The following is a 13,804-nucleotide window of genomic DNA, read 5'->3' as shown; positions in this document are numbered from 1 at the left end:
CGGAAAGCGAAAACTTGTTGAAACTTCTGCAAAGTCGTTCGAAAGGGGCCGCGAGACCGGCGGCTGCAGCTCCCCTGGATAGCGGTAAGCGCGCGCGAGCTGCCGGCTGCGGGCGATCACGAGCGATCCGCCCCAGAACTTCGACGACCAAAGCGTCGACCCGGTCCCCTCTTCTACGCGGGACTTCGAGTACACGAAGGCGCGGAAGGCGGCGCCGTTTTACCCGGAGTCGGAGGCCCCGGTGGTGGAGGTGGAGCCGCAGCAGGAGAGGTTCAGGGGCCTGCACGCCGCAGAGGTGGGCCGCCGCGCACGCATGCAGGGCTGGACCACTGGTTAACCACTGGGCAGAACGAGCTGTTCCGCGTGGAGCCCGCGGGGGAGGCAGCAGCCGGCGAGGGAGAGCGCGTGGTCAGCGGCTTGGCCGTGGACAAGGCCGGGAAGCAGCAGCAGGCGCGGGGGCCCCCCCCCTCGCACAGGCCCGTGGCGGGCGTGGGGCCCCTCTGCGAAGCCTACAGCAACCCGGCCATGTCTTTGGAAGGTAAGGGCCCCCTGGCCAGCCGCAGCTGCTGCAGCTGCTGCAGCAGCAGCCCCGTGGAAGCAGACTGGGAAAGCCCGGGACAGTGGCGGAACTTGGCGGAGCTGGGGCTGCAGCGGCTGGCCCCGAAGAGCCTGACGCCCCGTAGGCCGCTCGCGCTGCACCCCGCAGAAGCTGCTGCAACGTGCTGCTGCAGTGCAGCAGCAGCTGACTTTGCTGCTGCAGCGCCACCAGTGCAGCGCCGCGCAGCTCCGGGCCTTCGTGCGACTCGCCAGCGGCTCCGCCGCCGGCCTCGTCTTCAGGGCCAAGGGCCAGCAGGACTTCCTCGCTGCAACGCTGGACTCGGAAAAAAAGGTAAAGGGCTTTTGCCGGGGCCTCCGAGGGGACTTAAGCAACTCTGCAGGTGGCCAGCCTGGCGGCCACGCGGGGCGGCCAGCAGTGGACCCTTGCGGAGGCCCCGGTCTTCTACGTGAACCCTGCCGTTCGCCACGAACTCGCCGTGGTAGGCCCCGCTGCCCAGTGGTCCACTGGTCACTGGTCCACTGGTCCGCTGAGCGCCTGCAGCATGACCCCGGGGAGGCCGGGCCCGTGGAAGTGCTCGTGGACGGCCAGCTCGTCCTTTCCCTTCCAGTCCCTTCCCCAGGTAACAGTCTGCAGAGTCTTGGCTGCAGAAAGGCCAGTTAGGGGCCCCCAGACAGCGGCCGCTTCGGCCTCACGGTGGCCCGAGGCTCCGCAGTGTTTGACGGCTTCGCAGTTGAACGCTAGGCCCCACTTCTGCGGGTTCCGCGGCGCAAGGGGAGCCAAAAAGCTCTTTTTCTGCACCAAAACTCCATTTGTTTCTTTTATTGCAACTTTAATTTCCAGAAGACGCCGCCTTCGCCGAGTTTCCACGCAGCGCGGGAGCCAGTGGCACGTGCAGATGTTCACGCCGCTGGCGTCGCCGATCTTGAACGGCCGCGCTCCGCGTCCTTTAGCAAATGTTGCAAACTTGAATTTGTTTTCAATAAATGCTTTTTTGCGCAACTCAATGCTGCTTCCTAGCGTCGAGCCCGCGCTGCTTGCCCACAGAGCAGCGGTCCGAGTGACTCGAACTTTTCACTCACCCAGGCCTGTCCAGAAAAGCTGCATTCCCCTCTTCGCGGGCAATTAGGAGGCAAAACCCTAGCTAGGGGCTCTTTATTCTGCAAAAGGGTTCTCTGCAGCAGCGGGAAACGCCTTTTCCTGCGGGTTTCCTGCGGCACTCAGAACCTGTAGGGCTTCGCCCGGCGAGGCTGTCTTTGGCGTGGACAACTTCGCGGGTCAAGGCCAGCAGTTCACAGTTCTGCAAAGCCTTAAGGAGAGTCAGCAGCTTCGAGCTCTTGCTGCAGGCGCGGCTGCAGCTCGCAGCTGTCTCGAGAACTGCAGCAGCAAAAGCGCCGCTGCGCTTTGCCCGCTCGTTTGCCGCTGCAGCGGCAAGCGACGCCTACAGCTGTCTTCCGGGGCTGCGGGGCTTTGCTGCTTGCTGCTCTTTCCTTGCAGAGCCAGGAGTCCCCCCGAGCTGCACATGACTGTTTTTGCTGCCTCCCAGAATGCCGGGCTCCTCCAAAAGCATGTCTTTCAGCGACTTCGCCCCAGTGAGCTCGCTGGACTCTGTGCAGGAGAGCGAAGGCTCGAGCTCGAAGAGCAAGGGCCGCGAAGTTGCACAGGCCATGCTGGCGGAAGTGGAAGAGCACCTCAAGGAATTCGACAGAGACCTGCAGGCCCTCCACAGCAAAGCTCATGCTTACCAAGGAAGCTGGCCGGACATTCCCCTGGGGAGTGCCGAAATCAGTTCCCCGGTTTCTCACGAAACCTGCATGGGTGGGCGTTCAGACCAGCCCACAAGCGCCACACTTACAAAGAAGAAAAAACCAAAGTGCAAACTCTCATAAATGCAGCTAGAAATAGCTTTCAAGAGCTTCTCAGTGTGGCGGTGATGCGCTGCAGGAGCAACACGCAGCAGACTTTCTTGGGAGCTTCGAGACTCCCTCACCCGGCGAATTCCGAGCTCGGTGTCTCAGTCCTGTCCAGAAGAGACGCCAGAGGCAACAATTTCCTTTCTGACACTTATTCGGAACATATACAGAATTGTCTCCACTGAAATCGCTCCAAAGATGCAAGTACTCATCAAAGAGGTAATGTGCTCACTGAGTTCTATGTGGCTGGCTGGGAAAGTCGAGTTCTGAAGGACTCTTGAATATTTCCGGAAATGCAAATGCATTTCCGAATATATTGAAGACTCCTTCGTGATACCACACTGGTATCACGCAGCGAAGGCTTGCGTGTGTCTCGTGCTGTTTGTCTGGGCAGGTCACACAGCTCCGCAAAAACAATGAACTTTTGTCTGAAAGGGTGGAGCAGCAACGGCAACGCCACAATGAACAGGTTCGTTGCTTCTGAGCTAGGAATATAGGGTCTTCTCGCCACTGAGAGTTACATTCTAAGCATTTGTTGGGGGCAGTTCATGAAACGGACACCGTGGGTAGGGGCATAGTGCTGCAAGGGCCCCCGAATTCCGTTGCTGCGCTGCAGATGGAGGAATTTGAAGACTTGCAGCTCGAGCTCCGAGCCAAAGACGCTCAACTGCGCGAACAAAGGCGCGTTTCGAAGAGCTTGGACATATATCAAGGAGAAAATGAGGTGCGTGCTGCGCTAGGAAACTGCACGCTGGCTGGCAGGGCTTGGAGAGTGGCCGCGGCAGGAACTTCACGGATTTAGAGCGTTTGTGTAGCACTGGCTCCACTCAAAGATAGAAATAGAATAATGGTAGATGCCAGATGTTTCGGTGGGCGTGTTACACGGAATAGAGATCTTGAGGAGTCTCCGGTTTGCTGAACTTGTTGAAAAGCTCTTGCTGTGGCTTTTGTGCCGCTGATGAACTGCAGATGCTGAAGGTAAAGCTGAATAACTTGCTAGTTCGCGTGGGGAAAATGGAAGGGAGCAGCGTAACTCAGTCAGCAGTTCGTGAAACGCAAGATAAGCCGGACATGCCGTTCAAGAGAGCCTCGTGAGTTTTTTTCAGGCAGTGGAACACTTATTTGCATTTAATTGCTCTGGCACTGTTGAACTTGCTTCTACTGGGTTTACTACTGTGAAGTGCCATGTAATACTTAAGAGTGTGTATATCTCCGGCTGCGCAGAAGCAACGAGTGGCTTCGGCAGGAAAATGAAGACTTGCAGAGAGAGGTAAGGCGTCTCTGTTTTCTGCTTTTGCTGCGGAACTGTGATGGCCATTTTCGTTTCTCAGCAGCAGTGTCGATGCAGCAAAATCTGCACGAAACATTACAGTAACTCAAATCAAAGAGAGGGAGGGCTGTTCACTCTAGCAGCTCCCTCGGCACGCAACTCATATCGCCTGAGTAGGTGGTTTCGTTTTGTTTTTAGGTAAACCGCTTGCGCAGTGATGCCTCTGAGAAGGAAGCAATGATAAGTCAATTGAAGAAAGCCATCAAGAACTTCACTGCAAACGACAGCCCCCGATCGCCGGTGCAGCGGAAACTCTCAGTAGCGCCGCGCCGCCCGGAGTCCATTCATAGTCCAGTGGCAGCTTCCAGCCGGTCCTCTCCCGAAGCCATGCCACTGGATGCCCAAATAGGGGCAGCTCTAGCAATGGAAACGCCTCGAGGACGCATGCGCAGCAGCATTTTCGGCAAGCTTTCCCCGTTTTCCATGTCGACGAGAGCGCCGTCAGTCACCACGCTCGCGCAGGACTTGGGAATGAAACTGCCGTCCACTGCCGCCAACACTTCACAGGAACAGCCCACGCCTGTGCCTTCAGCCCGGCGCAGCAGCTTGCGAGGCTCTTTGTCGCCTCCGACGAAGAGCGCGCCGGAGCCAACGGCAGAGTCGGGGGCGAGAGTAGCGGGCAGCAAGGAAGACGCAGCAAACCTTGTCGATGGCCTCCCTCAGTGGCTGCAAGCCAAGTCAGAGGCAATGGAAAGGGCTTTGTTTGAGCTGGAGGAAATCCGAATACTCAGGATCAAGGAGGAGAGCCAGTGGCAGTCGAAAATGGCCCACGGGAACCAGCTGCTCATGCTGGCCGAAGAGAAGCTGAGTGCGTTGACTGCAGAAGTTGAAGATTCATTTAAAGGCCGCCGCCAACTGCTGGGTGAACGACTACAGACACTGGGCGAGATGAGCAGCGTCAGAAAACAGCTGGAGGCGGTCCAGAGGGAAGCTGCGGAGCTCAAGGGGGCCTTAGAAGGGTCTCAAAGAAAAGCAGAACAGGCACAGAAAGATGCTCGTGACACGGTGCTTCGGCTCACGGAGTCCATCAACTCTGCAGAGGACCAAATAGCAATGCTGCAGGAGCGGAACACGATTTTTAGTGAACTGGTCTTGTCACTGAGCAGCTACACAAAGAACATCCTCTCGAAGCTGCAACGGGAGAGATCGGGTAAATTCATTGAACGAGCCGCGGGATTCGACGCGGAGGTCACTAGTAGATCTTGCGCAGAAGTCCAGAGCATGAAAACGCCTAGAACGGCGGATATAGCCAAAGACGGAGGCCATTCAACGACCTCCGCGACGCATGGGAAGCAGCAGCAGCCACACAGGGCCACCTCTCTTGGAGAGAAGCTGCGGGTTGTTTTGAATACAAAAAACGACACTTGCTGCTCACCTCTGGGCTGCCTAAGTCTCTGGTAGGCCGGCGAACTTCGCCGCTGTACAACTCCGGACCTTCCCAGAGAATCCGTCGAGTACTGCTTAGCTGCCACTTCGATTTTCCGGGAAATGCCTGTATTGCTTACTCCTGTGACTCTTTATGTGCCTCAGGAACACCAGCACAGCAATGGCCGCCCAACCGGCGGTGTGGTACTCTTTCGAGTCGCCCAGTGGCAGCGGAGAAGTTTCTTGGCACGCCCAGAAGCCACATAGTTTGTTCAAGGCGGCGAAGAAGATACGTAACACTTGATCACTACATCGAGCACCTGACAACTTCATCTGCATAGAATTTTTCCGCTGTAGGGCGACAAGCCGGCACAGTTGCTACGAACGCTCCAACTGTTTGTATGGCAACAAATTCAAGTGTCGCACAGTTGTTACGCTGCCTTCGGCTGAAAGGGTTGTCAATCAGAATAGCCACAATTCCTGCGTAAACTAGCCTAGTCATTGATTTAATCGGCCTCGTCGTATCACCGCAAACGGGCTAAGTTTTAGCGTTTCGGCGGTCGGCACGGTAAAACCGGCGACAGCGATCTGTGATCGCCGACCCAGTGCCGCCACTCCTGAGGGCTCTACTGTTCTCTTGTGGGTGCGATACAATAAATTCGCTTTCCCGTCGCCTGAGCGGCCACCTGGGGAGCGACGGCCAGCACGCGCTGTGGCCATCCCTCAGGTGGAATCTCGGGTCGACAAGCCCTCAAAGCCCGTAAGCCAGAAGATGCGCTAGCTAGAAACAAAACGCGGCCAAGCTGGGGGCCACGGGCTTTATCTGCAGCAAGGTGCTTTCCGGGCACAGAACGGCATGCCCATGCGGAAGCACCAAGGCCCGAAAGCCCCCATAACATGGGTCCAAAACTTGCCGTCAAACGTCCTTTTGCCATCTTATGCCACGCAGATAGACAGACAACTCCTAAATCGCGACTTTTAAAGGATGAGAATGCGATTTCCTCCACGCTCCAACTCCGAGGCTAACTAGTTGGCAGCCTCGTCGGCCCCTGCAAACTCGGGCTCTGCTTGGGCGTCACTTGTCGCCTGCGCAGGCGCTTCAGTGGCTGCGTGGGCTTCGCCCTCAGCAGCGGGCGACTTCTTCTGCCAGCGGCCCCCCGGGCGGGCTGTGCAAACGCCCAGGGAAGGGAAGGCAGTCTCGTCGTCAACATTTGCATTGTAGGGTTTCGCGGGGGCTGCGGGGCGGCCGCCCCCCGCTTTCTTGCGGGCAGCAGCAGCCTCTTCCCCGCGGCCTGGCGCTTCATTTCGCCCGCCCCGGCCGCCGCCTCGGCCGCCCATTCTCGGGCGCCTGTCGGTTCCTTCGACTCCGTTTTGGGCGCGCGAGCCCGCGCTGTTCGCCACGATCTCCTGCACCATCGTCGTGGCCTGCTGCACTGCGTCTTGCGAGCCCAGCAAGTACACCGCCTGCGGGCGGCCGTCAATCACAATGTTGTCCAAGTTGCACTCGCTCTGCAGCCGCCGCACGTTGACACCCTGGCGGCCCAGAATGAGCGGCACTGCCTCGCGCGGCACGTCCAGAGTGGCCGCGATCTTGCCGCTGCGCGAGACCTCCTCCTCCACCCTCTTGATGGCATCTGCAACGGCGTCCAGGCCCCCCGCGCCGCCGCGGACAATGAGGCACTTCCTGGGCACGTCCACTCGGATGCGGAGGCCGTGGTCATCCTCCAGCGCGCGGTGGCTCTTGTCGACGAGGAACAGGAGGGCGGCTGCGAGCGAAAGCTCGAGTTCCTCTTCTTTCTGTTCCTCCAGAGTTTGATGCACCAGCTCTATGGCCTTCTGCACGGCGTCGGGGTGCCCGCTGAAGGTCAGGGTCACCTTCTCCCCCTCGTGCAGCGGCGGCCTGCACGAGGCGCCGCTCAGGCTCTCAATTTCTTGCCTCTTCGTGCGGTCAAGAATGCGCAGCTGCGTCGCCTTGATCTCCACGGCCTCCGTCGTGCGGGCCAGCTGGTCGATGGCAGTGCCCAGCGCCTCCGCCGCAGCCGCCAGCGCCTCCGACGGCCCCACCAGCAGAACTCCGTCGTCGCAGCGCAGCAGCGAGATCAGCTCGTGTCCGCTGCAGCGCAGCAGCACAAAAGCCCCACCCACTCATCTGCATGCGCTGAAAAACGCTTCAAAAGCCTTTGCGTTAAGAGCCGCTCGGAGGCGCCGCCTCCACCCGCTGCGCCGCGCAACACCCGAAACCCTAAACCCTAAACCCTAACCCCCGCCCCAGCAGCACGCGCCGCAGCAGCTTACGGAATGCTGGAGAAGTCGACGGCCGCCCCCCGGAGAATCCTGTTGGCCTTGAGTCTGTCGCACTCCACAGGCTTCGCACTGAATCCTTTGAAGGCATTCTCGAGCTCTGCGCACGCCTTCTTGCAGGCCTCCAAGTCGGCGCTGCGGACGGCCACCTCGGCCACTTTGCTGGGGTCGCCGCGGCGCGGAGGCCGCACCAAAATGGTGACTCCGAAGCTGCTTTCGAGTTGCTGCAGCTTTTCTCTAGTTTTGGCGCTGCCCTGGGCCATGGCCCGGACCACTTCGGCTTCGAATTCGCACTTGAGCACCGACAGCGACGCGTCGCTCGCCGAAGGCGGCGAGCGCGACTCCTGCAGCAGCAGCAGCACCACTGCAGCAGCCCCGCAGCCCCATAAGAAGCCCTTTCCCCGAAGAAACCCTTTCGAGCAACTCGAAACTCAACAGGATCAGCAGCAAACCGCAGCTCCCGCTGCTGCAGCCGCGGCTGCTGCTGCTGGGCGCCGCGCTCACCTTGATGTGGGGAATGGCCTTCTTGACCGCAGCCTCGTGGCCAAGGACAGTGATCCACTTGTCCTCGAGCCAGAGCAGGACGTCGAGCTCCGCCTCGAGCCTGCGGAGGTTGGATCCGCCAGTGCCGATGAAGGCGCCGATGCTCTGGCCCTCGAGGGAGAGGCAGTTGGGGGCCGTGGCGAGTCCGAGGGGCACTTGGGGGAAGTTGCATGCGCTGAGGAAGGCTGCGCACTTCTCGCAGGCGTCGGGGGAGTAGCTGAGGAGGCTGAGGGCCACCCCGCGGTCGCCCGCGCTCTTCTTCTCAGCCAGCACCCCGAACTTGCGCTCCACCTTGCGCAGCAGCAGCGAAGGCTGCCCCTGCGGAGTCAGCAAGATGTAGCTCGCCTCGGGGGGCAAGGAAACCCCCACGGAAGCCAGGGGGGCCCCGCTTTGCTCGGGGATCGCAGCGCCGACTTCGCGGAGGCGCCGCCGCAGCAGCCCCTCGCGCTGCTGCGCGCGGCGGGTGTCGGAGGCGCTGGCGGCTTGCTGCGCTGCTCTTTGGGTCTGCTTCGCAATTTGGTCCAGCGAAGCTTTTAGTTCTGCAATTTGCTGCTGGAATTCGCGCAAGTCGCTCTGCTGCTGCGTCAGCACCAGCTGCTCCTTCAGGTGGAACAGGTAACGCATGGCTTCCTCCATTTGCAAAGCCGTGGCTGCGCCGCCCTCCGCGGCCCCCGCCTCGCCCTTGGCCTTCGACTGCATTGCTGCAGCTTTTTGCTGCTCCTTTTGCTGCTTCTGGATCGTCAGCTCCGCCTCCCGGATCTTCTCCTGCACCTGCTGCACCGTGGCGCGCTTGTTGATGGGCTTCTTGGCCCGCCCCACCTCCTCGTCGAGCGTTTCTTGCATTTCCTTCTGCAGCAGCTCCACAGCTTCGTATACTTGCTTCACGCCCGCCCCCGTGTCCACCTTCGCGCTGCTGGCCTCCAGCTCCGCCACCCGCTTCGCCCACTGCTGGGCCATTCCGTTCAGCCGGCTGGCCAGAGTGGCCGCCCCCGCGCCCACCCGCAGCGCGTTGCTGAGCTCCGCGGCCTGCTGCTTCTGCTCCTGCTTGCGCAGCTTCTTCTTTAAGTTCTTCTTCTGGCTCGCCGACAGGCCCGTCATGTCGATCTCGCGGCGTGCCACCGCGGCGGAGCCCGGGGAGCTCTCCGCGTTCCCCGAGGCGGCTTCCGCCTCTCTTGAAACTTCCTTTGAAGCGCCGCAGCCAGCTTTCGGGGAGGAAGCTCGCGCAGCGGCGCTGCGGTCGCCCTCGGTGGCTGCAGACGAGGGCGCTGCGCCGCCCGGCCGAGACGCTGCCTCCCCTCCCTTCCTGTTCTGCCGCCCCTGCCCTCCTCCTGCGCCCGCTTTACTGTTGTTGCTTTGGCCAGCGTCACTGGTTTTGGGGGCGCCGTGCCCCGCCGCTCCGCCCGTGCTGGCAGCCGGCGCGGCGCCGGCAGCCGCCTCTTCGTCAGTCCTCTTCTTGCGAGCCATTCTGGTGTCTTGCGCCGGCCAACGCTTTCGAACGGTTGTGGGATATGCTCCGAATGCAAGGAGAAAAACAATTCAGATATATTCGAAAAACCGACGGAGTCGGCAGCCGCCCTATCTACGCGGTTACGCCGTGAGATGCCAGAACAGTGCGCGCAGCAATTGCTGCAGCAGCCGTCTGTCCCCTATCACCTTCCGCCCCACACAGCAGCTTTATCCCGTCTCATCCACCAAGTGCCACACACAACCAATATTTAATTGCCTCTATTTCCCCAACGAGATTATAAGAATCCGCCGCTCCTTCGCGCCACGCAACCCCCTGTGGGTGTCCTGCGCGCGTCTGCAGCGGGCGTCGCTGATTACCCGTGGGATGCTGCGCAGCGGCGCCACCTCGAATTGTTGATTTCAGTCCAAGTGGTGCTTTTGTAAGGTAAACTGAAACGTAAACTCGCCTTTTGAACCTAACTTTGCGTAGGATTCCCTGTGGTTTTGCTCCCCTGCGCCCCAAACGCCGGCAATTCCGTCTTTCCTCCTCGGAAGTGCTGCTTCTCTAATAAGATTCTGAAATTCAGCATAGCCATCTTCCCCAGCCCTGCAGAGGCCCTCACACCCCGCCGCCCCTTATTTCCCAGGCTCGCCCCAGAACGGCAGCCGTGTCCTCAGGGCCGCAGCGCTGCAGACTTTGAATCTGCAGTTTGCGCCACTGGGCTTATGCGGTTTCCTGCGAATGCAGCACAGTTTTGGCGGTTTAGTCGAGTCATGTGTTCGGTCTTAGCTCCAATTCAGACACTGCTTTCTCACTGTGGGTCCGAGGTGTGCTGCTCGGGCTGCTCGCTGCCTCGGCGCTTCTTTGCCGTCTGTTCGTGCCGAAACTTTGCTTTCCTGTTGCTACAATAAAGAGCCTGCACTCTGCAGGGCAGCAGCAGGCTTGGCTTGCTGCATATGTTGTTGGTGGATGAGCTTGCTGTTTGATAAGCTGGAGAGGATGGCGGAGGTAGCACCTGCTGCATTTGTTTGCAAATTGCGAATCAGTTGACGCCTGACGATGTGGCAAACATTAAAAATATGTGTCTGTTCTAAATTAACCTCGCCATCTCCCAGGCTCGAGTCAGCCCTCACTTCCAGGGTTTGAACTTTGGCAGATCAGGCAATAACGCCCACTGGAGAGCGCCGCAGACCCCCACGATAGCTTTAGTTCACAAGGACTTTTAGTTTCCTTCGTTCATACTTCCCGCTGTAGCCTTAAAGGCCTCGCGACTAGACTGGACTGCACTTCTCGCCGAACTTCCCCGCAATTCAGAACTGCCGTCCACAATGGCCTCTCTCTGTTCACGCGCAGCACTGCCGCCGTAGAGGCGCTGGGACTTATTAGTATTTCATGATATGCGGCATTTGGCGCAGTAAAGCAGCTGCTGTTGCTCACAGAGGACAGGCTCTAGTGCTTCCAGTGAATCGCTGTGCAGGTGGCTTTGCGCGGAAAGGCGAAAGATCTGAACAAACAGGATAAGTGAAGGCTCTCTTTCTTGATGCAGCAAATAGACAAAGAGCTCAGGGCTTCAAAGCACTTTGGGTTTGAAAGAAATTCCTGTAAACATTTTCCCTGTCAAGCTCGCTGGCGGCTAGTCATCTGCGTGGTGATTCTTCTGACTCAAATGCACCGCAGCATGCATGAGATAGCATTTCTGTAGAGGGGCTTTTGAAGTAAATGCCATTGCAGGATACCTCTCTTGTCAGCAGCATAGACTTTGCTGGTTCAAGAGCATTCACAACCACGTGAGGGGACGGCGGGGTAAATATACGTACATATTTAAGTATATATCTATGCACAAACGCGTCTAAATGCACATACAGGCATACAATATATACATATATATACATATATATATGTAGTTGTATTAATACATATATACGTATACAATGCATACATATTTAGTTTGCTGCCGCTAACAGAAGCTCGCAGTGGGCTTCTGAAGAGGCAGCAGACGATCTTGCAGCTTCCGAGAATCTGCTCTCTTCAAGTAGAGTCCTTCTTCTCTTTAAAGAGAGTTTTCTTCAAAGCCTACGGCGCTCACCAAACCCCAGCTAGCACATTGCGTAAAAGACTCTACCGTTTAACCTACTGAAGGAATTGAAGCTTGCAATCTGAACTCTTTATCCTTACCCAGGCATGCATTTCTGGTTTCTGCGCCGCTTATGCGGCTTCATGTCTACTTACGATCAGTATCCCTTGCTAATGCTTCCGTTTGGAAGTAATTTCCGGCCCCAAGTGCGGCTGCTTGGCCCAAAAGGTGCACTTGCAAAGAGCCTAATAGTACACAGCTAGAAAGCATCTTAGGCCCCAGAGAACGAGTCCTAGACAAACAGTTTCGGGGGGAATGCAGCCCCCCTGAGGACAGCAAAGCCTTTTATGCTAAGAGCCTTCATGGAAGCACTTATGTCTGCCGCTTTGCGAGTGGCAGCGCTGCGTGGAGGCCCCATGAGCAGCAACGGCAGCACTCAAGAAGCCCAGAGTAAGGCAGCAACTTGCGCTAGGGAGAAATTTTGAGAAACGTAATCTCAAAAAAATCATTTAAAGGGTGCTGCGGCTCCTCCGCAGACTGTCCGCCAGCGATTTAAATATGTTCAATACTCTCAAGTTGCTCAGAATTCAACTTTCTAATCTTGAACAGCTCACTGTTTAACAGCCCCGGAAGGCCACTGCTGCATTCCAGGGGCACTTTTGGCCTGCGTTTGCACCCAAACTTCGCAAATAAATGCTGTCTTTTGCAGACAGAAGAGCATTTCAGCCAAACGATATTCATTTTTAAAGAAACCGCGACAATAAGTGGGCTTCGCAGCCCTCAGTCCGCGAGCCGGCGAACTGGGGATCGCACGGCGCCAGCTGCAGCTAGCTGGCTAGCCAAAAGCTCTCTAGAGAAGCAAAAATGATTCAAAAATGAAGCAGTAAGAGCTCCGCAGCCTGTAGCTCGGAGCTTTGGGATCGGCAAGACTCAGTAGTGCCTCGCTAGCCTGTCTTTAGTAGTCAGCCGCTCCCCCAGGAAAGCTGGCTCTGGGGGTTGAGCTGGGCTGCTCCTGTGGCATCTAAAGCTCGTCGGGAAAGTGTAGCTTTCTGCACTGAGACAATTAAGTGCCGGGGAAGGCACCTGGGAGAAGTTTTAGGGGCATAAGAGAAGCAGAAGGCCCGAGTGAGAGCTTAGCGACTGCCCCCAAATGGTTCTTTCGGGGGGCTAGACGCCGCTAGAGCGTCGCTTGTTGCAAGAAGCAAATGTTGCAGAGGCTACCGGGCTAAGCTGCACTGCAACAAAGAGTTCCTTGGCAGCTTATGCAGCTGCGCTGCAGCAGGTGCAACACAGCGGAAAGCGACTAGTTTGGCTGTGGCCGCCCGCGGCAGCACTCTAACGGCAGCTCGAGAGTGTCTATTATTCGTAAGCAGCCACTTTTGTGGCGTTTTGAAGCAGGGAAGCTGCTGTGTGTCGCCCGGGGGTCACTTGGAAAGCGCAGGTTTCCGTGCCGGGGTGTTCCTGAGGCTGAAGCTGCTTCTAAAGGCTACCGGGGAAAACAGAAGCTGGTCCAATAGCAGCCAAGTCGTACTTAATCACGAAATACTTTTTTTTAGTCCTGAAAGAGGCGAAGATGCACCGCAAGCGACGGCGGCAGACAGCTCGCTGCGCTGTTGGCAACTTAGCTTCTGCGCTGCGGCAACTCTGCGGGAAAACGCGGGCGCAGGGACGTTGAAGTGTTCTTTTCCAAGAAATAATAGCTGCACGTAGTGAAGCGCCAGACTAGGCTAAATTTGAGGAGAAAAGGACAGCATTTTGGCGCCAGAAAGAGAGCAGACACCCGCTGGGTGTGCTTGACTGACTGACCGGCGGGACGGCGGCAGCCGCGCAGCTCTGGGTCCCGCGCGGCGTTCTTGTTCGCTTCGCGTCTAGCCTGAGCTCTTTTGATTGCGTCTTTTCTGAATAAAAGGAAATAAAGGAGAGGCTGAGCTGTGAGTGGGCACTTGAGCGGAAGCGCGGGCACACGTGGCGCAGTGAGTTTGCACATCCGGCCTGCTGCTGCTGGCGGAAAGCTGGAGAAGCGCGCGCGAAGAGGCCGTGGCGCGACCGCAGTTCATTGTTTTTGGGATTTGGAAGAGTTTTGCATGCGTTTGGAGATGATGCTGGAGCCTGTCGGCGGCGGCGAGCCGGCGCTCAGCGCCGCAGCCGTGGACGACTTCTACGCCAGCGACGCCCCGGGCCTCCAGGCCCTTTCCGAGGCCCCCACGCCAATTGGGAACTTCTCTGCAGACTCTAATGGCCCTCAGTTGCATGCAGATCAGTTTATTCCGCCTCC

At 58.0% G+C, this 13,804-nt stretch overlaps 4 protein-coding genes across 4 annotated transcripts in view; 3 read left to right on the top strand and 1 right to left on the bottom strand.

Annotated features, from left to right (window-relative positions):
- Positions 1 to 99: 99 nt before the first annotated feature.
- ETH_00030375 (uncharacterized protein) lies at positions 100 to 1,008 on the top strand (the record flags this gene model as incomplete). The annotated part of the gene is made up of 3 exons (XM_013373413.1): positions 100 to 295; positions 349 to 538; positions 732 to 1,008. The coding sequence occupies 3 exons, from the start codon at positions 100 to 102 to the stop codon at positions 1,006 to 1,008; spliced, it is 663 nt and encodes a 220-aa protein (XP_013228867.1).
- A 1,095-nt stretch (positions 1,009 to 2,103) lies between these two features.
- On the top strand, positions 2,104 to 5,468 carry ETH_00030370 (uncharacterized protein; the record flags this gene model as incomplete). Its single annotated transcript, XM_013373412.1, has 8 exons — positions 2,104 to 2,374; positions 2,501 to 2,688; positions 2,864 to 2,938; positions 3,086 to 3,193; positions 3,439 to 3,560; positions 3,694 to 3,739; positions 3,938 to 5,196; positions 5,330 to 5,468. The coding sequence occupies 8 exons, from the start codon at positions 2,104 to 2,106 to the stop codon at positions 5,466 to 5,468; spliced, it is 2,208 nt and encodes a 735-aa protein (XP_013228866.1).
- Positions 5,469 to 6,190: 722 nt separating this feature from the next.
- On the bottom strand, positions 6,191 to 9,472 carry ETH_00030365 (KH domain-containing protein, putative; the record flags this gene model as incomplete). Its single annotated transcript, XM_013373411.1, has 3 exons — positions 6,191 to 7,277; positions 7,460 to 7,809; positions 7,970 to 9,472. The coding sequence occupies 3 exons, from the start codon at positions 9,470 to 9,472 to the stop codon at positions 6,191 to 6,193; spliced, it is 2,940 nt and encodes a 979-aa protein (XP_013228865.1).
- A 4,141-nt stretch (positions 9,473 to 13,613) lies between these two features.
- ETH_00030360 (uncharacterized protein) overlaps positions 13,614 to 13,804 on the top strand; it is a gene marked incomplete at both ends in the record, with an annotated part of 1,354 nt that continues 1,163 nt past the window's right edge. The window contains one exon of the mRNA XM_013373410.1: positions 13,614 to 13,804. This exon is cut by the window's right edge and continues 130 nt beyond it. Within this exon, the coding sequence (XP_013228864.1) occupies positions 13,614 to 13,804 (191 nt within the window).

The sequence above is a fragment of the Eimeria tenella genome, genomic scaffold, assembly GCF_000499545.2.
Source record: "Eimeria tenella Houghton genomic scaffold, Eth_scaff144, whole genome shotgun sequence".
Taxonomy (NCBI): domain Eukaryota; phylum Apicomplexa; class Conoidasida; order Eucoccidiorida; family Eimeriidae; genus Eimeria; species Eimeria tenella.
Note: the sequence above shows the minus strand (reverse complement) of the source record. Positions and strands in the feature narration are given on the sequence as shown.